Source organism: Protomyctophum bolini, assembly GCF_963924005.1.
Source record: "Protomyctophum bolini genome assembly, chromosome: 2".
NCBI classification, from domain to species: Eukaryota; Metazoa; Chordata; class Actinopteri; order Myctophiformes; family Myctophidae; genus Protomyctophum; species Protomyctophum bolini.
The window spans coordinates 52,384,542-52,412,312 of record NC_137863.1 but is presented as its reverse complement, the minus strand read 5'-3'; the positions used below and the strand labels follow the sequence as shown (position 1 = coordinate 52,412,312).

Genomic DNA, 27,771 nt, shown 5'->3' with positions numbered 1-27,771 from the left:
CCCTTTCAGGTACAGATGCACAGTTTGACTTCACTGGCCACTGCAGGGAACTGTGGGGGAGAAACTTTGGTCTCTTGACACCCCGATTAGGTTCAGGGTTTTTTTTGGTGGAGACTTGCCTTTCATGACATCTTTGCTGCAGCAGTTGATCTCCTTACTGCCAGTGGTGGCACACTCTGGGTCTCTGGGGCATTGTATCTTGGTGGCCTCCTGCCAGTGTTTCTCCATCCTTCTCCTGAGCTCTGTGTTCTGGGGCTCTGTTATAGTCAACTTACATTGTCTTGGCTGGAGATTGCTTTCCTGCAGGGTCCAGCCCAGTCTTGTGCAGATGGCTGCTGGCCCACCTGGAGGCCCCAACCTCACTTGTTCGGTTGGTGTGATTAGGTGGGGTGGTCTTCCCCAATCAGGATGAGGGGTTTGACCCTTTCAAACGGCAGTCTGGCCAAGTGTCTGTATTTAGTTGTGAGTTTAGATACAGGATACGATTGCTCACCCAGCCCCAGGTGACATGAGGTGAAGGCTCCTTTGATTTGGTAACATTGCTTTGGTTGACATGCTGGGGACACAGAGAAAGACACTGATGCCTTCAGTGTCTGCACATCCTGCCTGATGGTCCTGAAGCCAAATCTTCTGTCTTCAGTCTTTCGCTCACTGTTCACTGCTCACTGTTCACCTCACCGAATTTAGCCCAAGGAGTTTGACCCCTAGTTTGGCCATAGACCCCCTAGTTTGGCCATAGCCACTTGCCCAAATGTGCCGACATGTGCTGACCTCATCACATCTGTGATGATGGCAATGGCCGTTTTTAGCCAACGTAGTGTTTTTTGTGCAAAACGAATGCTTGGAATGGATCCAGAATCATGAAAAGCCCCTAGTTTGACATGCCACATGCTACTTAAAGCATAATGAAATTTAGAACATATAGCCTTATATTGGTTGTTGATGGTACCCAACTTTCAGCAGCTGTCAAACATGCCCCTAGGGTGGTCAAATAGAAACCAATGTGGGATATATTAGTAGACACCTTTACAAACATTGGTGAAGAAAATTCTTGGTAAGAAATGTATTCACAGATTTTATATTATTCTGATAATATTCCCTGAGTAAATTGGTAAAATAATAGCAGGTCCACCATTTTTGAAAATGTCTACCATCCATGGTCACAGGATAAATCTAAATAGTACAACTGTATTCCTCACCCTTGAAAATGTATGATTAGTCACCAGAATCAAGATCCTAGGTGGTGTAGAACTTGAGTTATTGGGAAATAACAGAAAGTTGGCGGCCTTTTTGAAAAATGTCTACCATGGTCACAGGACAAATCTAAATAGTACCAATGTATCCCACATCCTTGAAAATGTATGATTAGTCACCAGAATCAAGATCCTAGGTGGTGTAGAACTTGAGTTATTGGGAAATAACAGAAAGTTGGCGGCCATTTTGAAAAATGGCTGCCATGTTCACAGGGCAAATCTAAATAGTACCACTGTATTCCTCATCCTTGAAAATGTGGGATTAGTCACCAGAATCAAGATCCTAGGTGGTCTAGAACCTAAATCAGTTAAACTTGTCAACTCCGTCAGATGTTCGTCAACTCCGTCAGACGTTCGTCCCGTGATGTTTTTGTTAATTTCCAAAGAAATAGAAAATTTGCTGTCAAATCTTTTGTGCTTATGTATTGAAACACCAACTGAAATGATACGTAATGATGATTTCTTTTTTTTTTTACATGGTTTTCATGTTATAATATTGAAAATAAAGGTTGAAATGACGGTTTTGAGAAATTTGATATTTCATAATAGTGTGATATTGGAACAAAATAATATTAAAAGATTTGTATTACTTAACTTGATTACTGAAAGCCATTATAAGATAACTGAGGACTTTATATTATTGTTGAAATGATAAAATTCAATTAAAAGGGATTTTAGTGTGTCTGACGGAGTTGACATGAATCAGGTATTAAGTGCATAAATGTCCCATTTTAGAAAGAAATGTTATGCGAAAAACCTGTTCCTTCTCAAGATTGGTAGTTGAGACCTGTGTCTACAAATACATCTATTTGATTTGAATGTATCTTAAAAAAAAAAAAAATCCAGTTTGAAAAAAGTTTTGTCCCTTATCTCAAGAATGGGTGATATATATATTTATTTATTTTACCCAGGGAAGTAGCTGAGCACAGGTGCTCATTTTCAGCAACGCCCTGCACATAGAAACACAGACAGACAGACACACACACACGCACACACATTAAAACCTGGGAGCTGACAAGTACATCCACAGTCTTATACTGTTGGCCACTAAGCAGCTCCAGGGGGAGCAGTTGGGGGTTCAGCTGTGCCTTGCTCAAGGACACTTCAATATAAATTGACTGCTGCAATAAACCTTAATAATAGCGACAATACACCGTACATAAATACCGAAACCAGATAGAATCATTATGGAAGGTGTATATGTGTAGGCCTACTATATGTAAACTCTTCATTTCCATTTTCCAGCCATTCAGTTTTCTTTACTTTTTTATGATTTGGGGACCCCCCAAAATAATGTGGCGACCCCCAAAGGGGTCGCGACCCACGGGTTGAGAACCCCTGCTTACTTGACTTTTTTTTTTACAGAAGTCAAGACAACATGAACAATTTGTAATTAGAAGAACATATTTAGAACACAAGATTTCAAATGGACTCTGTCGCATGAAGATGCCAATACCGGTCCTTCGTCCGTGATGTCACTGTGGTTTATAAATGTCTTCCGTGTTGCATAACGGTGTTACAACACACTGTCCAATCTTTGGTATCTTCATGGGAGTTTCGCATGTGTTCATGATCGGATTGATGCGGTCGCCGCAAGTTCTCCTATTATGTCATGTGCACGCTAATTAAATGATTCATTATTATTTTAAAAAATCACACCCGTGTGAAGTGAGGGGGCGCTCTTATCATCGTACATCATCATGAATCATCATCTCATACTGGCCAATCAGAATGCCTGTTGCCGCAAATGTACGTCATATTCAGCGGACAGATTTGAACTACTTTCTCCTTTCATTGTCGATGGCAAATACGAGACGTGTGGGGACAAGATGGTGTCCATTTTCCTTTCACTTTCAATGGCATTTAATGTTTGTGTTGCGGACATTTTGTGGCGGAAAAAGCTGGGCCTGGCGCCCCTCAAAGAAATCACACCCGTGTGAAGTGAGTGGCGCTCTTATCGTCGTATACATCATCATGATGTCATCTTAGTCCGGGCCAATCCGAATTGGCGTCCTCACCTTCGTCATCAATTTTTGCGCTTACACAAACGCCCACATTGGCCATTCAATGTTTGTGTTGGGACAACATTTGGGTCACACACACCAAAAGCTGGACATACAGTAGGAGCGGCTAGCGCCAGCTCCAAAAAAAGTTCCAAGTGCAGAATCTCAGAATATGTAACATGTAAAAAGTTTAACTAAAGTTTTCCACCTGTCCAAAAAGGCATTTCTGATGCACATAACCTTTAATAATCCCCCTGTCCTTGTTGATATAACATTATGCAGTGATATAACAACATATAAATAGCAGCCAGTCATTGACTGCATGCGTGCCAGTCAGCGTCTGTGTCTCGCCTTGGTACGATTGACACACCACCTCATGACCCCCTCCCCCCAACCCCCCCCCCCCCCCCCCCCCTTTTTGCCCCAATTACACAACACTGTTTACCACACAGATTATGAGTCACACACACGGCCAAAGGCCAAGGGTGCTCTTTTTTGTCTTCTCTAGTCAATTGAAAGAATTTAAATTTGCACTTAGTGTATATAATAAATCTACACGTGTGACGTGAAATAACACCGTGCCCTACTTTGGGACCAAAAACACCAGCTGCAGTCAATTATACGTCGTCCTCCTCCTTCATCGCAGCGATGAAAAACCCCCGGCGCCGCCATTAAGATCTGTTTGGACACAACGCAGCGGTCGGTCGGTGGCTCCTGTGAGATGCGGCGCGATGGCACGGATCAAGAGATCCTATATACACAGATCCGCTTTGACACGCCGTGTCAATCCGGTGGCGACATCGCGATGATTTCCAACTAATCCCCATTAACCCCTCTTCACGTTTATCCCCTGCTATACCGTGCTGTTTGCTGCAACCCGCCACACCCCCGGCCTTGACCCGTTAAGAACCTATAAGTCCCATTCTAAAACATGACAGTTTTTTTTCCCTGGAAAAAACCCTATGTTTCTATGTCTGTGGTGCTCAAACTATTTAATTTCAAGGGTCCCCCAATATCATAATGTAATTGGCTGCCAACCCCCTATCTGAAAATATGTAGTTCCAGGATTTGAGTTAAAAATATATATTCAAAGATTTGCGCCGCATTTTCAAAAAATAGCAGACCTACAAGCTCGTAGCGCGCTATGAGCTTGTAGATCTGCTATCTTTCAATAGCTAAAGCACAACATAATGCTCAAAACACCAAAAAAGGGGATCCCGCCCGTTGCACGTCTCATATCATTTGCTGCGTTTGCAGCCCTATACTGTCCCCTCAGGGCGCGGCCATCTATCTCACTCGGTCACTCAAATCCTCTCTAATGGTGTTCAATTAAACCCCCGCGTCTGCGGGACATAAAACCTCTCCCACTATAGACAGCTGGGGCCACGACGGAAAACACGAGTCATGTGATGACCGCGTGGCCACATTTCACACTGTGCAGGATGTCCCGATCACGTTTTGTTTTGCTCCCGATCCGATTCAAATCATTTTGATTTTGAGCATCTGCCGATACTGATTTCCCCCCCCCCCGATTCGATATTTATATTTTATAGAACACGTTTATGCCATATCACAATAGTACAATATCCAAAATCACAGACAATGTTCCGTCTAATATGACGATATGGATATAATATTGATGCTGACTATCACTTTTATTTTGGCTCCCAAACCGATTCTAATCATTTGAAAATGATGTGATCGGCCCTGAATTCCGATCACCCGATCCGATTTGGACAACCCTATACCCTGCTTGTTTGATCTGCAGCACTGGTTCAAGTAATTTATTTGGATGTGTAAACTTGAAACATTATTGTACTTCGTCTTTATCCTTTTTAGTATAATGGTATTAGTTTACTATAATCAACACATGCTTTATTTAGAAACACACCCAAATGCGCGTTGTGAGCTTGTAGATCTGCCATTTTCACTAGTTTGGGTCCCGGGCAAACATCTTATTTCTCAATCAATGGCAGAGAGGAGGCACTGGGGTTCACTCTGGTCCCGAGGAAGTCAACCAAAATTCACTATTTTTAGAGGGTGATGTTGCCAAGATTGCACTGCAGTACGGTGGAAGGAACAATGCTCATGGATGCTGCTGTGAGGTGTATAAGTGGTCCCTAAACGTGAGAGTGTAGCCTGAGAGGTTCCGGTTACTGCAGAGGCCTGGGAGCAGTGCCTCCGGCTTGGCTGGAGCATCCAAAGGGCAATTATTATTGTGTACTTTGGAGACCAAAGACACAGAATAATTGACCTTTTAGCACAACCATAACCTCAAACGTCCAAGTATCCAGTCTGTCAAGCTGTCACAAAATCAGTGTTTTCAGGCAGCACATTTTTATTTTAGTTTTAGTCATACTCCCGTGAATAGTTTTCATTTCGTTTTAGTCACCGGGAATGTTTTTTGTGTTCGTCTAGTTTTAGTCGACTAAATATCGTACGATTTTAGTCTACTAAATCTACAGTTGATTTAGTCGACTAAAATTTATTTTGGCGGGCCTTGATGCCGTCGTAATGACTGATTTTACACTTGCTGAAAATAGCATATCTACAAGCTCACAATCTGAGCTTGCCGTAGATCTGCTATTTTCAGCATGCAACCAAGTGTAAAATGACTTATACTGGATCTCTTGTCCACTAGTCCCTTCCTAACATTTTAGTCTAGTTTGTATTTGTTGACGGAATTTACAGTATATTTATAGTCTTAATTTTAGTCATCATAGCTTAGTTTTCTTTTTTTTCTCCATTTAGTCTTCGTCAGTGAAAAAAACATTTGTCTTCTTTAGTTTTAGTCGACGAAATCAACACTGCTTGGCTGGAGCATCCAAAGGTCAATTGTGCACTTTGGACGGAGACCAAAGAAACAGAATAATTGACCTTTTGCACAACCATAACCTCAGACGTCCGTGTCCAGTCCTGTACCAACGGATCGCTGCTTGAAGGTCCTATCGCTTCACCTTTGAAAGGCCCTTTAGCCACACAACGTCTCTCGTATATATTTCCTGGAGGGGGAGGGAGCTCTCCCCTCCCACGATGCGCTGTTCGCACCACCCTCTGCAGTGCTTTCCGTTCTGCAGCGTTGTGCAGTTCCCCAACCAGGCAGTGGGTGGTGCCGCTCGTCAGAACACTCTCGATGGTACTCGATGGTAGATTAAAATAGGGTGCATTTTTCATCCCAAAACGCAGTTTTGGGATTTAGCCTCATGGCTATTGACGTAATTGACGTAATGAATCAATACATCCCTTATGGTTATTGACGTAATTGACATAATCGTTTAATCCCCTGCAATCGGGAGCTTAATATAACAAAATGTAGCAACTTTTAGCTTGTTTGGCTAACGGCCGACGTAATCTACCTGAAACCGGCCGAAATCTGCGCGTGCACGGTCGATCACGCACGAGCGCGGTCTTTATGTGCATCGCTGCGTAAAATGCGATATTTTGGGCTTGATTAGAGCTTAATTTGACTTATAAAATAAACAATGATCGCTTAGCATCCCGGACATCTGATAGTGCTGCACCGTCCAAAGCTAGTACCGGATGTTGTTCCTTGAACCGGAAGTGACATCGCCAATCTGCATAATGGTGACGTTACCACCACCATCAGGACTGAGTGTCTAACACTATAGGATTGCCGTGTGAGAATGAGATGTAGTGTGTATATCACTGATTTTTTTCTATTGGCATTAAAATGAATAATTAAACATATGAATAGTGCAGGCAGAAGGCACAATCCACTGTTAATTAGGCTGGCCATAAGCCGCAATGCTGCAATTTGTAAAAATAAAAAAGGCAAAATATCACTCCCAACGTGGGACTCATAAAATGTCCCTGGGAGTCATCTAAAAGACCATCCCTGGACTCATTACAGTGAAAACCTATTTACATCACTGACTCTTCTAGAATGCTCTGAGGAAGCGGAGGGCGGGGCTCACTCTGAACGTCTTCAGCGCCTCAGGCAGTAGAGTCGTTGGCGGGCCTTTCACCACTTTTGGCCTGTTTCTGTAGCTTAACCCATTTTGGACTGAGGTCGATTAAAAAAATGTTTCTAAATCCTGCATAGAACCCATGTTTCTATGCAGTGGTGCTCAACATTTTTCATGTCAAGGACCCTGAGAATTATCTCTATTGGGCCACGGACCCCCATCTCAAAGTACTGTATGTAGTTCCAGGCGACCCCCCAGAAGCAAATATTTTAGTTAAAAATGTTCGCTCTGAAATATATATCACGACTTTTTCAAAAATAGCACATCTCAGGGCGGACAGACACGCTAAACAGAAAGCCGGTTCCAGGATCGATTGACCGGTTTCGTTTAAAAAACAATACCACAAAGGGGGCTCTCTTTTAGGACATTTTTGAAGGGGATAAACAAGGACAGGGAAATAATGCATTACTAGTAAACACATTATTGAAAGTCAAAGCTACGGATCACTGCCCAACCAAGCACCCTTAACCCATTCTGACCTGAGATCAGATTCATATGAGGTTTCCACGGGACACACACTGGCCTGATTAACCCATTCTGACCTGAGATCAGATTCTAAAAATGTCGTTCTTCGAATTTTTCAAAAATAGCAGACCTACAAGCTCGTATCGCGCCACTCGGTGGCGCGATATGAGCTTGTAGATCTGCTATTTTTCAATAGCTAAAGCATAACATGATGCCAACACCAAAATGGGTGCCCGGTCAGAATGGGTTAACGCAAAGCATGTGCACTACCTCTAACCGGAGAAATGACTGATTTCAACTTCACTGAAGCGTTACAAAAAAATGTCCCAGGAAAAAAAAAACTAATGGTGGTGGCCCCGACAGTGACACGCACGCACGCACACGCAGACAGTACACGGAGGGAATTGGGAGCGTCTAAATGTGCACTACAGTCACAGTATAGCTGTGTTACCCCTCAGGAGTTATTTATTCATGCTTTTATTTTCAATGTATTGTTGGCAGAGGGACAGGAGATAGAGGTACTATAAGTGGCTGAGCCTCCAGACAGACACGACGCCGGGCCGTATACTATAGCCTCAATATGAAGGAGTACCAGGAGGGGGTAGTGGCCTTACTGGGCTGCGTTCACAAATTCAAGACACCTGTCTTGCGTTTGTCTTGTGTCTGTGTTTAATGCCACTCCAATGCATCTCCAATGGAACCCCATATGGTTTGACCAGACATTTTGTTTGATGGGGGAGAGGGGGGGGGGGGGGGGGGGGGGGGCAGAACACATCCATCAAAGCTGTGTTCAGACACAAGTCAGGTGTCAGACACAAGGCAAGTGTCTTGAATGCAGCCCAGTAAGGTCATATGTCGACCCCACCCACTCCTGGTGCTGCGGCCATCTTGGATCCTAAAACACAGGGAGAGAGGTGGGGCCGAGAAAGGGCCCTTATTGTGATTTATATGCCATCGGTCATTGATTTCCAAAGACTCCCCATTGGCCTGGATGGACAACAGTGGACACGGTGAGGGGCGGACAAAGCGAGGCCAATAGTTTGTCTAAATCTTCATATTCTTCTATCGCTGTTGACGAGGGAATACGTGCGTGGCGTGCCACAATCCTTACAGTATGTGCAACGTTAAGCCTGATTTGTATAGTATGATTTGATTTGCACTTAGTTGTGCGAGCCGAGGGTGTCATTGGTCCGACCTCCCGTTAGTCAGACCAAATGACCTAACACTATAGCCCAAACCGAGCCGTAAACCTCACAGGAAGCCATGGGTGTTTGTTTTTTTAACCCGTAGCACGGGTGAGTCTTAACCGGCCACGCAGGTCTGATGTCTGACTTATGGGCAGTAGCCTATACTCTCTGGTCCCCGCGACTGGCATAGCAGGTCTGAAAGCTCAAGATCTTCTATTTTCCGGCATGGAACACTGGTCGTCCAACGACGTATAGATCAAAGCTTGGGAGAATGGAGGGTTCTATGTGTGTCACTGCCTGTGTTAGTTGAGCTCGAGCGGTTTGCCCTGCTGTAGTCGTGATCCCAGCAATAACGTGCGCACCGCCATTGTGTCTCTCCAATCCGTCCCCGGGCCTCTCTCTCTCTCTCTCCCTCCTTCTCCTCCCCCACACATTCAGTGAAGGGTTGTTGAAGCGCCATCAGCGCTCTGCACTCACTCACCATGATTGAGGGTCCGAGAGGGGGTTTTAGCAACTGGCTAGATTTTGTTTTGGATAAGCACAAATCGGGGGGCCATTTAATCAGAGCCCAAAGGAGACAGAGGCCACGGCACGAGGGAGCTGTGTTGGACCGCACACAGTCATACAGGAGGCTGGAATGGATTTTATTTGTCTTAAAGGCGTAGTGAAATGAAAAATAAGTTTTTCACACTTTTAGATCATAACCGTGGTCAGCATATGGGCATACCTAACAATGGATGCCAAAAAAATGGGAAAATTCTAATTTCTGTGTGTTTTTATATCAAAAGTCCATAAAAACGATTGTTTTATTTATTTATTAGAACAAAAACGTGCTGCGTGATGACGTGTAGAGATACACATCGATAAAAGCCAATAAAAATGAAGCTCACTATACGTTGTTTAATTCCCCATATCGGCGCATCCGTGCAGCACAGATGCTACTGATTACAAATCCTCATTTTATTCCCATTCAAGATAACATCCAGACATTGTATTACTCGGTTTCAACTTAATCATCTTGCTAAAATATGTATCTGAAAACATTATAGGGTAGAAATAAGCCACATAACAGTAAACTGGTACAGCTGGCCAACCATCTGATTTGTAAACAAACACACACCACGCTGCTGCGCATAGCATAGCTACCGTCCCTAGCTACCGTCCCATCGCCTGAAGGGATGCGACGCTCTGATTGGTTCAGAAACTTCAGACCGGTGTTTCATGTTGAAACCGTCTGAAACGTCTAAATAAATTGATCACCATTTCCGTTTCCCTACACCTTTAAGACCTGAGATTTGTTCTGCAACAGCTAACAGCAGAGATAAGGCTATTGAATGGCTGCCTCTGTCGTGACTATACTGCTAACCGTGAGGACGCCAATGAACAAAAAGGATGCTTGTATGTTTTGTTATTTAAAGGTATATTCAATAATTTCACTTAATTAAAATATCACTTTTTTTTGTTTTGTTTTGTTGTGATAATCCTCCCTACGATAGTGTGCTGACCATATAAGGAGTTCCTCCTCCCTGTCCCCAGTTAACTCCTGGGGGTCCAAAAAAAACGTAGGTTTCGTTTTTGGCTAGGTGGCCCAGCCTTCCACCAATCATGATTGAGCGGGGGCGGGCCTTGGTGTGTGTGCTGTTGGCCTGTCGTCTGCCCCCCACCCTCCCCACCACACTGTAGTGTGTGCATGTGCACACCGGGGCGGACCGGGGGCTTTTCCAAATCACCAAAATCACTGAATGCTCCTTTACAACACATTGTTCCTTCTTGGTATAGGACAAAAATCTTAAAAGGACACTCTTCAGTATTTATGTTATCATCTGCTATAACTCCTGCCTGCTGCGAAGAAGCCTTACATTGTACAGTAAACAGTACAGTATGTTTGACTATGGTAGAGTGATAGTTTCAGCGTTGAGGTACAGTATATTCCATTTGAGCCCGGCTGAGCTGTGCAATATTTGTGATTCGAGTGCCGCTGGGAAAAAAAGCCTATACTTTGTCCAATCAAGATGCTTGGCTGGAACTGCGTGTTGTATAATGAGAACTCTTAACCACAGCACTTAAAGGTTACATAAAGGTTACAGGCATACACGTGAAGGTCAACGTTTCCTTCCCCCGCAGCATCAAAACGGCCCAATTATTTTGTGTTTGCGTTATTTTTAGATTTGTTCCATCACGCCAACGTTTTTTTTTATGAATCCTAATAACTGACAATGAATAGAGCTTCATTGTGAAATTGATTGCTGCTTCTCCAAATGAAGCCAAGCGCAGAACCTCCCCAGTCATAGTGTTACTATATTTAGGATATATTCATAATCCTAATTAATGGGCAGGAAGTGGCTGATTGAGGTGGTGATAGTTAAAAGTACACTGACCTGGTACAGTAAATGTACATCCGATACAGTGTTGTTTTCGTCGACTAAAACTACTTTTTTTTCACTGAGGGAAACTAAATGGAAACTACATGAAAACTAAGCTATGATGACTGAAACGAAGACTAAATATACTGACAATTGTGTCAACAAATAAAAACTAGACTAAAATGTTAGGAAGGGACTAGTGGACAAGAGATCCAGTATGAGTCATTTTACACTTTGTTGCATGCGGAAAATAGCAGATCTACAAGAGTGTAGATCGGCTATTTTCAGCAAGTGTAAAAACAGTCATTACGACGGCATCAAGGCCCGCCAAAATACATTTAGGTTTACTAAATCAACATGTAGATTTAGTCGACTAAAATCCTATGATATTTATTTGACTAAAACTACACTAACACTAAGACATTCCAGGTGACTAAAACGTGACTAAACCTAAATGAAAACTATTCAGGGGACTATGACAAAAAACTAAATTTGCTGCCAAAAACAACACTGGTCCAATCCATGCTTCCCTTGTCTTGGCTGGCCAGGATGCAGTGGATCCAATGATCTGCAGTTTGACCTACCGGTATACTATCAACTGGGGTTTTTTTCCCCGGCATAGAGGAATTTGTGGCACCTCAAAGAGCTTTTATCCGCCGCCAAAGGAGAATCACCAGTATGAAAGTATAAGTAAGAGAGAGAGAGACATTTGTTTTTATCCTTGCGGTGCCCAAGACAGTAATATACAAGCTGTTATATACTTGCTGTTATCAACACATCAGGCACTATAGGATGGTCGCCGTCAGATGGTTTATATGTTTATGGTTTATGGTTTTATATGGTTTATATATAAGAATCCCTCCCGTCCTCCTCAAACTCGCTCTCCTCCACCCCGTCCAGTGTTACAATACAAACACAAACTTATTAAATCATTTTGCTATCCCATTTAGACCTGAGGTTGATTAAAAAAAGAAAATCTAAATCCGAACAGTTTTCTGAAAAACCTATGTTTCTGTGTCAGCGGTGCTCAACCTTTTTCATGTCAAGGACCCCCAGAATGTATCTGTTAATTGGCCGCGGACCATCCCCACTCTGACTCTGATTTCTGCCACATATCTCCACGATTTAAAAAAAAAATAACAGACCTACAAGCTCGTATAGCGCGGCACTCGAGCTACGAGCTTGTAGATAGAGTTTAGAGTTTAAAATAATGCTTAAAAAAAAAAAACAACAGGGTTGTTATAGTTGGTGGGAGCCTAATGGGGCATCCTCCGTGTTTAAGAAAATATCGGGGAAATAACAAGAAGGTCAGTGATTGTGATCGCTGTCAAATAAGGTAACGCAAACTCACTGCCTCGTTTACTGTTCCGGTGGTGTGTGTAGTCAGTCACGGGTCACGACACCGACCAATCAGGTTTACTGTCATGCTTAGTCACCCCCCAGGTCCCATTCTGAGGCAGGAAAAGCCCACGTAATAGAAAGTGCTCCCGCTAGTGAAGTCATAGCTGGGAGGCGTGCGTGTGACACACACACACAGGGAGGGGGTGGAATCTCTCCCCGTCTTCCTCTGCCATGGCGTGACTACACTCGCTGCAGCAGTTTAACGATACTGAGACATCTGTCTGAATGAATACGGAGGGGGAAAAAAACTACGTATGGCCTTTGGATGAATGTGAATAAATGGGAATTACATAAAAAGGGCATCTGTTAACACAAATGTTTGCAACTGAGGATTTAATTGTGTTTTTGGAACATTGGAACTGATGGATAAAGAATAAATTTCTGTTTGCCTGGTAATCAAAGCACTGGCACATGTATAGGGCAGATATGACAAATAACTGAAATTATATAACAAAGGAATCTAATGAATGACATATTCATTATTTTTATACTATAAAACATAAAAAAAAGAAAATGAGGAAATAGCTGATCTATAAGCTTACAGTGTGTCGCAAAGTGACATAAGCTTGTATAGGTCTACTATTTAGACCTATATGGACACAATTATGACAAAATGACTGCGATTTATCTCAAATAATTGCGATTAAACAGTTATGGAATAATTGTGACAGGCCCACTTACTGTACCGTTTGACCGCCAGGATTGACCCCTCTATCTATCGCGCATTGCATCTGCAACATAATAACATATTTTGAGATGGGGGTCGGAGGCCAATTACATATAATTCTAGGGGTCCTTGACACAAAATAGTTTTCTAAATCATGACAGTTTTCTGAAAAGCCCTAAGTTTCTATGTCAGTGGTTCTCAAACTATTTCAAGCGCCCCAGAAATTATATACTTGGCTGCCAACTTTTTCATGTCAAGGACCCCCAAGATTATGTAATTAGGTAATGTAAACATTTGCTCCGAAAGAATATACATTCAAAGATTTGCGCCACATTTTCATGATTTTTTCAGAAATAGCAGACCTACAAAGCTCGTAAGCGCTGCACTCGGTGCCGCACTACGAGCTTGTAGATCTGCTATTTTTCAAGAGCCAAAGTATAACATGATGCTTTAAAACACCAAAAAAAAGGGGTTCCCGCACAGAATGCGTTAATGCCGGAAGAATCAGCACAGGTTATACATCTGAAAGTGTTGATCTATCGATCCGTCCGTGTGATGGATCACTAGCGTGTCACATGACGCATGCTCGTATTGATCGCCGTCGTTTGCGTGCCAGTTAATAAATGGGTATATATTCAGACTTGAATAAATCAAGAGGTGAACAACGGGGATTATTTTGTGTAATGATGACAGGACATCAGTCATCGCCTCAAATACAGCAGTCAATAAAATGCCATGGCTTTGCAACGTAAAAAAATAGTGTAATTCGGTCCTTGGATGGAAATTCTACTTTCATTCATTGCGAACGCAGTGATTGCGAATGCAATGAGCACTTACTATGAGACCTAGCAGATCATGTCTGTCTGTGTGTCTGTGTGTCTGTCTGTCTGTCTGTCTGTCTGTCTGTCTGTCTGTCTGTCCCGCTATCCAAATATGGAGTGTGTTGCATCAGCAATCACTCAGCTCCATATATGGGCACAAAAGGGGCCAGGTCCACTCAGCTCCATATATGGGCACAAAAGGGGCCAGGTCCACATATACAGTAACAGCGGGACAGACACACAGACAGACAGACAGACAGACATGATCTGCAGGGTCTCAGCTGCGTACGCGTCCCGCGTTTGTGCGTCTTACTGGTATTTATGGTTGTTGGCTTTAACCCGTTTTGGACGGGGAACCCCCTTCCAGGTGTTCTAAGCAGTATGCTATACTTTTAGCTGTTGGAAAAATAGCAGATCTACAACCTCGTAGCACGGCACCGAGTGCCCGCAGCAGCCAGGAGGGGGTGGGGCAGAGGTGAGTGGGCGGGGTTGACATATGCCCTTACTGGGCTGCATTCAAGACACTTGGCCTTGTGTCTGACACCAGGCTTTTGTCTCTGAACACAAACAAAATGTTTGGTCAAACCATATGGACTTCCATTGGAAATGCATTGGAGTGGCTAATATACACAGACACAAAGACGGGTGTCTTGAATGTGTGAACGCAGCCCAGTAAGGGCACCCTCTCCTGGTGTTGTGGCCATCTTGGAAACTAAAACACAATATAAACAATGGGAGAGAGAAAGGCCCTTATTGGTGCCAGAAAACGGCATGCGTGATATTGTACAGTGTGCATACACTGAATAATTAACATTGTATGGTAAACTATAAGCGATATTTTATAATGTTGGGCATCTAGGTCTTCTGTATTGTGAGATATCTTGTGTTGCAGAATGAGTATCATATTTATTGTCACATCACAGTTTTCCCTTCTCCCTTAGAGATAGGGGGCCCTATTTTGCGTGTCTTAGGTGCCAGGTCTTATGACTTAACTTCAGACCTGGAGGCGTGGCCAATGCTGTTAAGCCACTCAAAACAGCCAAAAAGCACTGGCCACGCCTCGATGTCTTAAGTTAAGTCATAAAACCTGGTACTTAAGACACAACAAAATAGGGCCCAGGGTGAGAAGTTCAGTCACGCAGGAGAGACTCAGAGTAGTCACGCTGCTACTTCGCCTGGAAATGAGCCAGCTTAGGTGGTTCGGGCATCTGGTTAGGATGCCTCTCGGGCGTCTCCCTAGGGAGGTCCTCGATGCATGTCCCACTGGGAGGAGAGCCCGGGGCAGACCAAGGCGCAGATGGAGGGATTACATCGACTCACTGGCCTTGGAATGTCTCGGGATCCCCCAGGAGGAAGTCACCAATGTTGCTCTGGAGAGGGAAGTCTGGAGCTCTCTGGTGGAGCTGTTGCCCCCTGCGACCCGACTATGGATAAGCGGTTGAAGATGGATGGATGGGTGGAGATCACAGTTCGTTACTAAATAAAGAAACCAGCGCTTCTTTCACCTGACAAATATCACTATGTGATAATTTCTTGTTTACAATACAAGTAATGGGTTTCACAAGGAAGTGCCTTAAGAGTGGCCTTAAGCCCAAACCACACCAAAGGATCAGGTTGGGACAAAACCTTTTTTTTTTCCAGGTAGACCGCATTGGTGTGGTTTACCTTAACCCTTTCTGGACGGGAACCCCTTTTGGTGTTTTAAGAAAATTGTATTGTACTTTAGCTGTTGAAAAATTGCAGACCTACAAGCTCATAGCGTGGCTCATAGAGTGCCGCACTTGTAGGTCTGCTATTTTTGCTTTGGCTGGGTAGCTGGGTGGGTGGGTGGGTGCGTCTGAGCACGAAAACAGCATGGTTGTTTTCACCACCTGTGCGCAACCTAACTCACACACAAACAAACACACATGCACATATTAACTGTATATGATTTCGGGCGTGCCAGAACAGTACAGTGACAGCACAGCAGAGGGACCCCCCCACATACGGTAACTCTGTCATAGAGTTGTGTATCATCCTGGGTGATACAGTAGTAAACATTTAGACGGTGGATGTTGTTGGCGTTGGGTTCCTTTATAGCCAGGCTTACAGGGGGGGTTGGACATGGCTATAGGTGAGTGGGCCGGGTGTGGATTACAGGACTGACACTCTATCTGAGCCCCCCCCCCCCCTGTCCCCAGTTTCTGTATACCTGTCACTGGGCAGGCTCCTCAATGCCTCTCCGTCCTTCCCTGTGTGTCGTGACTCCATGTCCCGGGGGCTGTGGAGCGAAGCGGCTGCAGCGTCAGGTTCCCCCCCACACCCCCACCCCACCCCCGGCGATAATGCTAGCGAAGGGAGGTGGTGGCACGATAAAGCATTGGACGGCGTGTGGCTTTTAGGGTCAAAACAGCACTCCGTTTCACACGCGACCGCTTTGTTGATCGGGGGGGGGGGGGGTGGGGGGGACAGGACATAAAAGCCTTTAGAGAGAATGGCATCGCCACCTCTTGACCTTTTCTACCCAAACCTGGACCCTGCAGAGCCCCGTGACCTTATCATCAGCCCCGAGTGAAGTCGACCAGCCAGCCAGCCAGCCTTGTGTCATGACTCTGCATAGCTACAGTATATACTGCTGAGGATGGTGGATATAGCCTACTACTGTACCACAGACTGCCTTACCAAGCCAAGCGTGCACTTGCTGTTTTTTATTTTTCTTTGGCTGATGTTGGGTTTATAAGTGTTTCAACTGCGGTCAGCCAAAATGAGATTTTATTGGCAAATAAGTGATATTACACTAATTGTAAAATAATGTTCTCGAGGTAATTGTTTCCCCCCCCCTCCAAATCACGAAGGATAATTATTTGAGATGCACAACAACGTAGTTACTGTACTGCAGCATACAGTGTCTCTCTCTCTCTCTCTCTCTCTCTCTCTCTCTCTCTCTCTCTCTCTCTCTCTCTCTCTCTCTCTCTCTCTCCCCCCCCCCCCTCCTCCCTCGTTGGTTTTTCTGTCTCATGCTCTCTCTCTCATTCTCTCTGTCACATCTGGTTTGGGGTCAATTCACTTTCAGTTTAATCAATGTGCAGGGGGTGGATTCCAATCAAATGAAATGGTAAATCTTTTCCACAAACGGGTTCATATATTCCAAGTCAATAAAGGAGATTTGAGAGCACGCGTTGCTGCTGCCGTGTGAATCGCTTTGACCTGGATTGACTGAATGCGAATAATAATGTAATAGCTCAGTGCTTTTCTATAAGTAAAGGAATGGAACCGACTTCATTAAAAAAAACAAAAAAAACAATAAGTGCTGTAGATTAAGAAAAGATAGCTTTAAGCATGGGTTGGGGTTTTTTGAAGGAGAGAAGTGTGTGTGTGTGTGTGTGTGTGTGTGTGTGTGTGTGTGCGCGTGTGCGATAGGTGCTTCTCTGAAATGATGTGAAATCTAATTTAGATTATAGTTGCATTAAATCAGTTTCCCCTTTCACGGCCCTCCCGCTTTTCTATTTTTAAGTCTGCGTTGGAGAGCCAAAGGTCACGCGCGCTGGTTCCAAGAATAGGGCTGTCAGTTGGCAAAGAGGCTATATAGCATGCTCTCTGCTGTATCTGTTCTGTTGTGATGGAGGCTTGCTGCCGAGGCAGCAGCAGCTCAGCCTTTTCCTCCACGTCAGGCCCTGACGGCATCTCTTTTAATTATCCCCCCACCGCCCCCGGCACGCTCTATAGAGCTGGCCCCCACTCCGATAAAGTAAAGCCTCCGTGTGGTGTGGAAACTGGAAAGTGACTGTAGGTGCTTTCACTTGTTTAGAGACCCGGCGAGGACGATTCTTCTAAAATGTCTTCTTAATCCTGACAGTTTTCTGATTTTTTTTTTCTATTTCTGTCAGTGGTGCTCAAACTAATTCATGTCAAGGAGCCCAAGAATGATATGTATTTGCCCCCCCCCCCCCCCCAATGTGTAGTTCCAGGGACCTCCCAGAAGCAAATATTTGAGTCACAACATTCGCTCTGAAATATATATATTGAGTATATATTCTGAGTATAATATACTCAGAATGTATACTCACTGTGGTGCAAATCTTTGAATATATTATATTCAAAGATTTGCACCACATTTAGAATTCAGGACTTCTACCTGCCACGGAGTAGTTATACGTCGCAGTATTGATATTTTTTACGGAAGTAAAAAGTACTTTTGTGTGTGTGTGTGTGTGTGTGTGTGTGTGTGTGTGTGTGCGTGTGTGCGCGCTGCCATCTGCAGCAATGGCTGAGTCCAATTACCTTGTCTTGTTTACCTTTTGGCCAACCGCACAGCCGTTAGTAATACACACACTCCCTATAGCTCTGCGGTCCACTATTACCATACCAACGTTATTCATTTTAAAACGGTTAGTCCCAATATTTGATTCTGATTGGCTTGGTTTCCGATTAGACCACGTGGTAAATCTCACGACAGTCCCAACACCTTCAATCACTTCATATCGTCCCCGCAGCTGTGTTAACATTGATCTTATTAATTGTTGTGAAGCTCTTCTATAGCTGAACTTTGGGAAGGGGGGAGCGCTTGATTGCCTTACAAACCCTGGCCGTCTTAAAGGGACACTTCACCCTTTTTGCTAAAAAATATATGTTAATGACATTTAGAAGCTTTAGATCACTTTCCTGGGGGTCTTTATGTGTGTAATATGTGGTTTTAGATATTTTAGATTGTAGCAGTGAGCCCAGTGTCTCTGATGTCATGGACACTGGTCACACTACCTTCCTGGACTACAATTCCCATCATTCTTTGGTGCACTGCTCCTCCTTGTGGATAGGGGGGAGGGCTGTCTTACTGAGACAACATGTAGTCCAGGAAGGAAGTGAGCCCAGTGCCCATGACATCAGAGACAACAGGCTCACTGCTACAATCTAAAATACCTAAAACCACATATTACACACATAAAGACCCCCAGGAAAGTGTTCTAAAGCTTCTAAACGTCATTAACATATGTTTTTTTGCAAAAAGGGTGAAGTGTCCCTTTAAGCACCGCCCGTGCTCATTATGACTGTGAATATGCGGCCCCCGGGCGGCGTTGTGAAGACAACAAGCGCCTCCTATCCCCCCCCCCCCCGTCACAGAGACTGACCCGAGTCACTTTGTGCGGGCGCACAAAGTTTTAGGCTGCACGGGGACCCCCGGAAATGCTTTGGCCATGTCTCGACTGCAAAAATAACCTTAGGGCGAATATAGCATAATTGAATACTGAAACCCGAAAGTGTATGCATGCGCCACGTACTGTGTAAACTCTTAATTTCCATTTTCCAGCCATTCCAGACGTTTTTTTTTTAATAATAATAATAACCACATGAACTCCTATAGCATCCCTATTCTGGGGCAAACATCTGATGGAAAATTAGCAGTAGATCGCTGTTTTCGGCGAAGACATTTTGTGTAGAGGGCGGTAAAATAGGGCTCCTTTATAGACCCCTGGGAACTCTGGTCAACTATGTAGTATGTACCATATATATATATATATATATATCATAGAGTATATATGAATAGAGAAGGCACCCAGCGGAAACCCTGAGGCGAAATGGACATAGTGGCCGGATGAAGGTATTGCAGGCCCCAAACACATGAACGCGCTGGTCCGTTGACTATCATTGTGCACGTTCACGACGGCAGCACGCTCGTTCGTGCTCGTGCGTGTTCGTGGCGCACGTTCAACGGCAGCGCGTTCATGTGTTTGGGCCCAATCCATCCCAGAATGCTCTCTGTTCCTATACCCGGAAAGGAGGAGTGAAATCGCCTCATGCGCTTTTGAGCAACTTAATGCAAGTGGATGGAAGGAGAACTCGGGTGCCCTCTCTATTCATATATACTCTAAGTGATATATATATATATATATATATATATATATATATATATATATATATATATATATATATATATTTATACTGTAGCATCTAAATGGAGGATATCCCAACAATAGCCAATATACAGTACAGCATATAGCACGGTAAGTGGTTGTGGATTGCATTGTGTCTGTCTACAGTATTCTGATGAGATGGCATCATTCAACTGAATGAACGTGCCAGTGCCGACCATTTCTTCCCACTATTTCCATACCAAGTTGGGGTTGGGGAGGAGCGGAGAGGAGAGGGGGGACGACGACGACAACAACAACAAACAATGCAGTGCCTTAGCTGCCAGACGCCATTGATGGCTCAGATAGAGTTACATAATGAATATTTCATGGGCCGCCGAACAGACCCATGTGAGAGAAAGAGAGAGAGAGAGAGAGCCCTTGGTCTGGGTGCCACGCAACGAGACACCAAGGATTCCTGTGTGATGAGCGTGCATACAGTTCATTTGGCTATTTGGCTTATGCCAAATCCCTTCTTTTGAATCGTTTTCATTTAGTTGCATATAGTCCCATTCTAGTCACCTATATTGGATTTTAGTCGACTATATACAATGTGTTTTGGCGGGCCTTGACGCCGTCGTAATGGCTGATTTTACACTTGCTGAAAACAGCTGATCTGCAAGCTCACAACGCGGCGCAGTGCGCCGCGTTGTGAGCTTGTAGATCTGCTATTTTCAGCATGCAACCTACGTAGTGTGAAATGACTCGTACTGGATCACTTGTCCACTATAGTCCCTTCCTAACATTTTTCGTCTTAGTATTAGTCGACGAAAACAACACTGGCCCATTGAGTATGAATGAATGAATGAATGAATGATTGATTTGAAATGGTATTAACAGTTTATAGAATGGGTACAGTTCAAGGACAGTACAGGTCAATACAAAATCTGCCACAATATATAAGAGGATAAAACCAGAAAAAAGCACTTTTTATGTTTACATCGGAGTCCTCCATTTTCAATTCATCAGAACATTTATAGACATACAGACGTACACTTATTATGCAAAAGAAACATGAAATCATACTGTAAGGGAAAATAAATATATGTAAAAAGAATATGTATAGCCTACAGTATAGAAAAAAACTATACTTTAAGTCCTGAATAATAATTTAACTGTGAAAATGGACCCATATAAGTCAAATTGACCCTCTGGATTGTATATTGAAGACGGCCAGAGAGGTTCTCTGAATGCAGGCAGGCTTTTCTTGTGACAGCATCCATAAACATTCTGAACTCTCTCTCTCTCTCTCTCTCTCTCTCTCTCTCTCTCTCTCTCTCTCTCTCTCTCTCTCATTGCTTGCTACAGCTCTCTCAATGCCCCCCCCCCACTCACAGCTCCTCTTCACATCCCTCCCACTACACTGTCTCCCCTCCCCTCCTCTCTCTCTAGCCTGAGCGCACCACCACCACCAACGTGCCTCTTTTGTGCAGAGCATAAGGCGTAGAGCGCGCACATGTAAGTTTAATCCAGGCAGCGGTGTGTCTGTGTGAATGCATGGGGCTGCACACACCCCCCTCCCCCCCCAATGGGGGGGGGGGCATTGACTGACAGAGTCGGTGTGTGTTCAGCAGGCTGGATGGACGAACGCAACTGACTTGGACGGACCTCTGGCGTTTTCTTGCACACTGTGCTCTCTCTCTCTCTCTCTCTCTCTCTCTCTCTTCTCCTCTCCATCCCTTCTTCATGTGGGTGTGTGTGTGTGTGTGTGTGTGCGTGTGTGTGTGTGTGTGTGCATCTTCTTCACTCCGAAGATTTTTGGCAGCAAGAGGTGTTATCTGTCTATACTGCTGAGCTCGGCTTAAAGGGGAAATTGCGAGAGTAAATCTTTCCGGCGCGGGCTCTGATGAGATTCTGAATCTGATTAATTGAGGAAGCGAGCAACGGGACAATAGGGAGGATTAACGAAGACAACATTTTTTTTTTTTTTAAAGACTTTCAGTGGAAATTCTCAGAAACGGATTTTGTGTTTTTTATTTTTGGAAAAGGTTTTTGTCACTGTTTTAACTCATTCGTGGTGAAATGTGCTGGAACTGCTGTATATGCTTTGACCTGAACTGAACTGTCCGCGGCGGTGGCTTTGGTGCTCCCAAAAAAAGAGATGCTTTTTTAGAATGTGTGGGATTTTGGACTATACTGTACTGTGACTCGACGCGGTTCGATCTTGCTTCCACCAGCGTGGATTTCTTTCATCGTCGCAAGCGGTCTGCTGACCTGCTCCCCCCCCCCCCCCCGCCCCTCCCCTTCTTCCGTCTCATCCCCTCACCCCCCCCCCCCCCCACCACCACCACCACCAGCAGCACCTCAGTCTCTGTGAGCGAGTCAGTCGGTCCTTCCCAGTGGCTGCGCAGTGATTTTCTGATAGAGTGCCATATAGAACGCGCGAGACCAGACCAGTTTCTGCGTCCTCTATACACAAGCGGACCCCTATACCTCGCCTGGTCTCCAGAGGATCCCATAGAGAAGCCTCTATATCTATACCTCGGGAGGAGGGACTTCTGGAATCTCTCGTCTCGACACCTATAGGTTGTTATACCCCCGGAGGACAGGTTTTTCTTTTTGTAATTTGTGTGTGGGGAATAATAAAGCGGGCCCCGGAGGGCCACCACCCCCACCACCACCACCACCACCAGCAGCAATGCAGGTGTCTCTGGTGTGCACGGAGGAGCGCGGCGGCATCAGCCGCAGCACGGCGGAGCGTCTGCGGGGGCAGAACGCCAACAGCCCCGGCACGGGCACCCGGAACAAGTTCCGCGCCGTGGCCATGGTGGCGCGCAGCCTGGGGCAGCTGTCGGTGCAGAGCGTGCCCTCCACCAGCGAGCAGAGCATGAGGACGGGCATGAAGTATAGGTAGGGTGCCGGGGGCCAGTGGCCGCATGCCAGCGTTGTTGTGCACAAAGCACTGTTTTTGGCAGCGAAATTTGATTTTTTTTGTTTTGTTTTAGTCGTAGTCTTTTTGAATAGTTTTCGTTTCGTTTTTTTTGTCCCATTTTATTTTTATTTTTAGTCACCTGGAATTTTTTAGTGTTGGTCTAGTTTGAGTCGACTAAATGTCATGGGATTTTAGTCGACTAAATCTGCGGTCGATTTGGTCGACTATACAATGTATTTTGGCGGGCCTTGATGCCGTCCTAATGGCAGATTTTTTTCACTTGCTGAAAATAGCCGATATACAATCTCTCTGCGACGCGCTGTGAGCTTGTAGATCTGCTATTTTCAGCATGCAACCAAGTGTGAAATGACTTACTGGATCACTTGTCCCACTATATAGTCCCTTGCCTAACATGTTTCGTCTTAGTATTAGTCGACGAAAACAACACTGGCACAAAGGAGGGTGATCACGGGCATAAGTGTGTGTGAGAGAGCATGTTTGGTTTGAAAATATTGGTTTGTAAACTACATCCTGCACATAATTCTACATTCCTTTAAAACTCTGAACTCTGACTCTGCAGGGGAGGGAGTCTGGGAGATGGCTGATATATTTTAAAAAGCGTGTTATATTCGTGGACAATCAAAATACGTTGGCTTTTTTATCGGGGTGTCATGGAAATTAATGTCGATACGTACACTGACTATCTAGATTCTGGAAAATAAAAACATGGCACTTTTTTAAAGGTTACAGACCCATGCTGTTATGTATATGCTCCCCACTGTAAACGGGTCAATTTGTAAACTTTCAGAATTAAACGGATACTTTGGTTTGATAGTGACTGAGAACGGGTTCAGTATCAGAAAGTAATAGTGGGATGTTTTGTTCTTGTTTTTCTTCTTTTATGCCCGGGGCAGTCAACCTCCATGCAGCGCTTTGTAATCCACTAAACGGCCGTCAATCATTGAATCCATTAAAAACCTAAATCCTCTATACTTAGTAAACTAATACTTAGTTGACCGAGGTCGGCCCTGCGCTGTCCATGGTCTGGTCTGCCTCTTTGCCAATAATTACAGATCACAGTTAACGCATTGCGTTGTGAGCTTGTAGATCTGCTATTTATTTTTGGGATAACATAACACCCATGCAGGAATATGGATTCTAGGGTTGAAAGGGCTCAAGAAGGACTTCCGAGTCCCACATCTCCTGCTGTGATTGGCTGTCGAATACCTGCTCTCAGGACTCGAGAGGTATTGGTTAACACCACGGACGCCCTGGGGGGTATTTAGGACCAATGAATCAGAGCCGCCCAGCGATTTACAGCAACGGAGCACATTTAGCGACGCACCAGGCGCTATCCTGGACGTAGCTGAAGTAGCTAGATGTAGCCAAAACATTCTCGAGGCGATCGACTAAAACGGGAGGTATGATTGATTCTAATGCGACTATAGCGACGGCACCGCGGTGGGCCGTCTTATAATACATGATCTTTGGTTAGCAATGCATTAGACGGATTGATTTAGATCAAGAGTTATTCATGTTTTAAGATTTTCGGTCTCATCCGCTAAAATGCGAGGGGGGGGGGGGGACACGACATTTTTCCCAACCGGAAAATGACATTGAACGTTGCGCAACAGACGCTCCCAAGCCCGTGGAGCGATGCAATCAGTTTTGATATCCATAAATCTCCGTCCTTTTATTAATCTCCATCCTGAGCGCTGGCCGTTACTAATTGATAGGACGGAGAACTCCGCTTATGCCGCTCGGGGTGTTAATGAATCACACACACACACACACACACACACACACATACTTCCCCCCACTCGGACATGTCAAACCCTGATCTGTTTGGGATCATTTAGACAGATGTAGACATATCACTTTATAGTGTATATACTGTATAGCTTTACTCTACAGTCTACAGAATGTTCTACTGTTAGACAGATGCTATAGGTTGAGGTTCCTTATGATTCTGGATGACTAATGTTTATGTATAGTTGATGTATTACCATGGACTGTTCTTGCTTACTGTAAATCGCTCCGGATTAAGAGCGTCTGCTAAATGCCTAAATTGTTTCCACAAAGCACAACCGTGCCTTTTTTTGGTACGGTATATACACAGTGTGAGCTCTTGCAAATTACCACATCCGACCTTACGTATTTATTTTTTTCTGTTTTGTAGGTATTTTGAATTCAGATTGTTGTGCATTCGTTCCAACTATTGTGAGCCATTTTGGGCATTTTGGTGTTAGCATTATGCTATGCTTTAGCTATTTTTGAAAAGTCGAAGACATTTTTAGAATCTGATCTCAGGTCAGAATGGGTTAATAATGAAACTGTCAGGATGTAATAGACATTCTTAGAATCTGATCTCAGGTCAGAATGGGTTGAGCCGGTCCAGAAAGGAGAGCGGGGGTACAGTCACTTCTCATTGTGTTTTTGAGTGGTGCAACCACTCCTATAGACAGCTGTGTGTGTGTGTGTGTGTGTGTGTGTGTGTGTGTGTGTGTGTGTGTGTGTGTGTGTGTGTGTGTGTGATTTCCAATTTTTGAGTGGTAACCACTCCAAGGAACAGCAATGTCCGTGTTCACCTACCTATGTGTTGGTTCACGAGCACCAGTATATGACTCTGAGTACCAGTAGGGGCGCTTTTGTGCCAGAAATAGAGAGGGATAGTAATGTAACTAATGTAATGTAACTTTGATGATGTTGTATTGAAGTGTAATTTTTATTTCTGCCTCTTGGCCAGTTCCCACTTGTAAAAGAGACGCAGTCTCAATGTGATTTTTACTGGTTAAATAAAGGTTAAATTAAAAAAAAAAAATAGTGCTGCACTGTTGCCTGCTAATGAGAGAGGGAGAGGTGTGGGGGGGGGGAGGGGGGGTAGGATTGCACCACTCAGTTCACACGGGTGTGATTTTACTTCTACGACAAATATTGTACTTTTACTCCGGTATACAGTAACTTAGTTGCTGTGTAGATTTGTATTATTATACAATTGTGTGTGTGTGGTTGTGTGTGTGTGTGTGTGTGTGTGTGTGTGTGTGGTTGTGTGTGCGCCCGGAGTATTTCCAATTGTTACTTCTACGTCAAATATTGTACTTTTACTCCGGTATACAGTAACTGTAGATTTGTATTATTATTTCAAAACGTACATTTGAAAACTTTAGTTACTTTGTACTGTAGGTTTTGATTATTATTCAAAATACACACATTAACCACCTCAGCCGTATATACATATACATACATATATATCGTCGACCGTTTGAAATTAGCCGATCTACAAAGCTCACAATGTGTCGCATATGCTATTTTCAAAACATTTGTACATTTTGAACTTTCGATATGGGCCATGCATAGTAATGAGTACTTTCCACCATGGGTACTTTACTCAAGTAAATGTTGAATACCAGAGAGAGAGAGAGACAGAGAGAGACAGACAGAGAGCGCGCTACGGTTAGTACTAGTGTGTGGGGAGCTGCCTGGCCGGGCTAGTGTCACTGAGTATCCCAGTGAGTACCCATTCTGGGCGGGAACCCCTTTTGGTGTTTTAGGCGTTACATTAAACTTTAGCTATTGAAAAATAGCAGATCAGATAGCGCGCCGCGCGCTATGATCTTGTAGGTCTGCTATTTTTGTGTGGGGCTAGTGTCAGTGACTATCATTTCAATGTGTCCGTTCAAGGAAAAGCTCACCAGCACCACTGCATCCAAGAGATTGCATTTCAGTTCACATTTCACTGCTTTACTTCCCTTATTGACGTATTTGTTTCATGTCTTACATCATCACCAGCTATTGAACTTCATCATTTCACTACCTAGTTTGTTAACCCATTCTGGGCTAGGAACCCCTTTTTGTGTTTTAAGCATTCTGCTATGCTTTATAGCTATATTTTTGAAAAATCATGAAAATGTGTTGCAAATCTTTGAATATATATTATTTCAGAGCGAACGTTTTTAACTCAAATATTTGCTTCAGAAAAGTGAAAACTGTCAGGATTTTGAAGACATTTTGTAGAATCGTTCGCAGGTCAAAATGGGGTAAATTAATAGAGTAATAGAGTATCACCAATGCTCAGGTTTACGATACGTATAAAGTAGAATATTGCAGAGCCGCGTTATGCCTGTCGCCACGGCAGACTGTTCCACGCCGTCACCCAGGCTGGAGAATAACATGCTGATTGCTTCGTATTCAGATCAGCCTTGCCGTTTGCAAAGGAGTCCATTCCAATTCCACGACGGCTGGAGGCTCGAGAATAGATCAATGCTGACACACAGTCTCAGCCCTGGGGCTAGGACGCAACGTGCTCCATCTATACGTGTGCTAATCTCCCCCACAAGGCCAGGGAAAAGCATCAAATTGACTTGTCTGTCGAGCGGTTTCGGATGTCATCTCCGTATTTATAATGTCCGTCATCGGCTGTCATCGACACCCAGTTCAATGCAGCCGGTATTTCCACATACATACCGACGGTGTTGTCAGCTATATATTGTCCCACGTGGCGCTAAGGTCGTGCTGTCCCGACTATTATAATACTAACCGTAAACGGCTAAATCTAATCCTAACTCTAACCTTAACCCGGCCACGTAATTCCCGTAACCTCATATCAGTCTTTACCGGCCATGTCGGTTTTAGCTTCGGTGGCAGTCATTTCACTTCGGCATGTGGGAAATGTCCATATACTGGCTGCATTCAATGAATGGCTAACATTCGAAGCGGGTGGTCTTTTCAAGGTACGAAAGCACAGTGTACAGCTTTAGTGACCGCGACCCAGCAGCCAGCCTGCCTGCCTGCCACACCACACAGACGGACTGAGACATTCTCCTATGTGACACTGTGCCCGGCGTGATACGACTGGTTAAAATCATCAT

The 27,771-nt window shown here is 44.3% G+C and overlaps 1 protein-coding gene across 4 annotated transcripts in view; it reads left to right on the top strand.

Annotated features, from left to right (window-relative positions):
• kcnab2a (potassium voltage-gated channel subfamily A regulatory beta subunit 2a) overlaps nt 1-27,771 on the top strand; it is a 181,440-nt gene that overhangs the window by 97,470 nt on the left and 56,199 nt on the right. Inside the window, exon 1 of one of the 4 annotated variants that reach the window (XM_080783157.1) lies at nt 22,359-22,881. The exons of the other annotated variants lie outside the window; for them this stretch is intronic. Coding sequence (XP_080639283.1) covers nt 22,670-22,881 — 212 coding nt within the window. The 5' untranslated portion in view covers nt 22,359-22,669. Of the gene's footprint in view, nt 1-22,358; nt 22,882-27,771 lie in introns of those variants that run through there. 4 annotated transcript variants of the gene reach the window in all.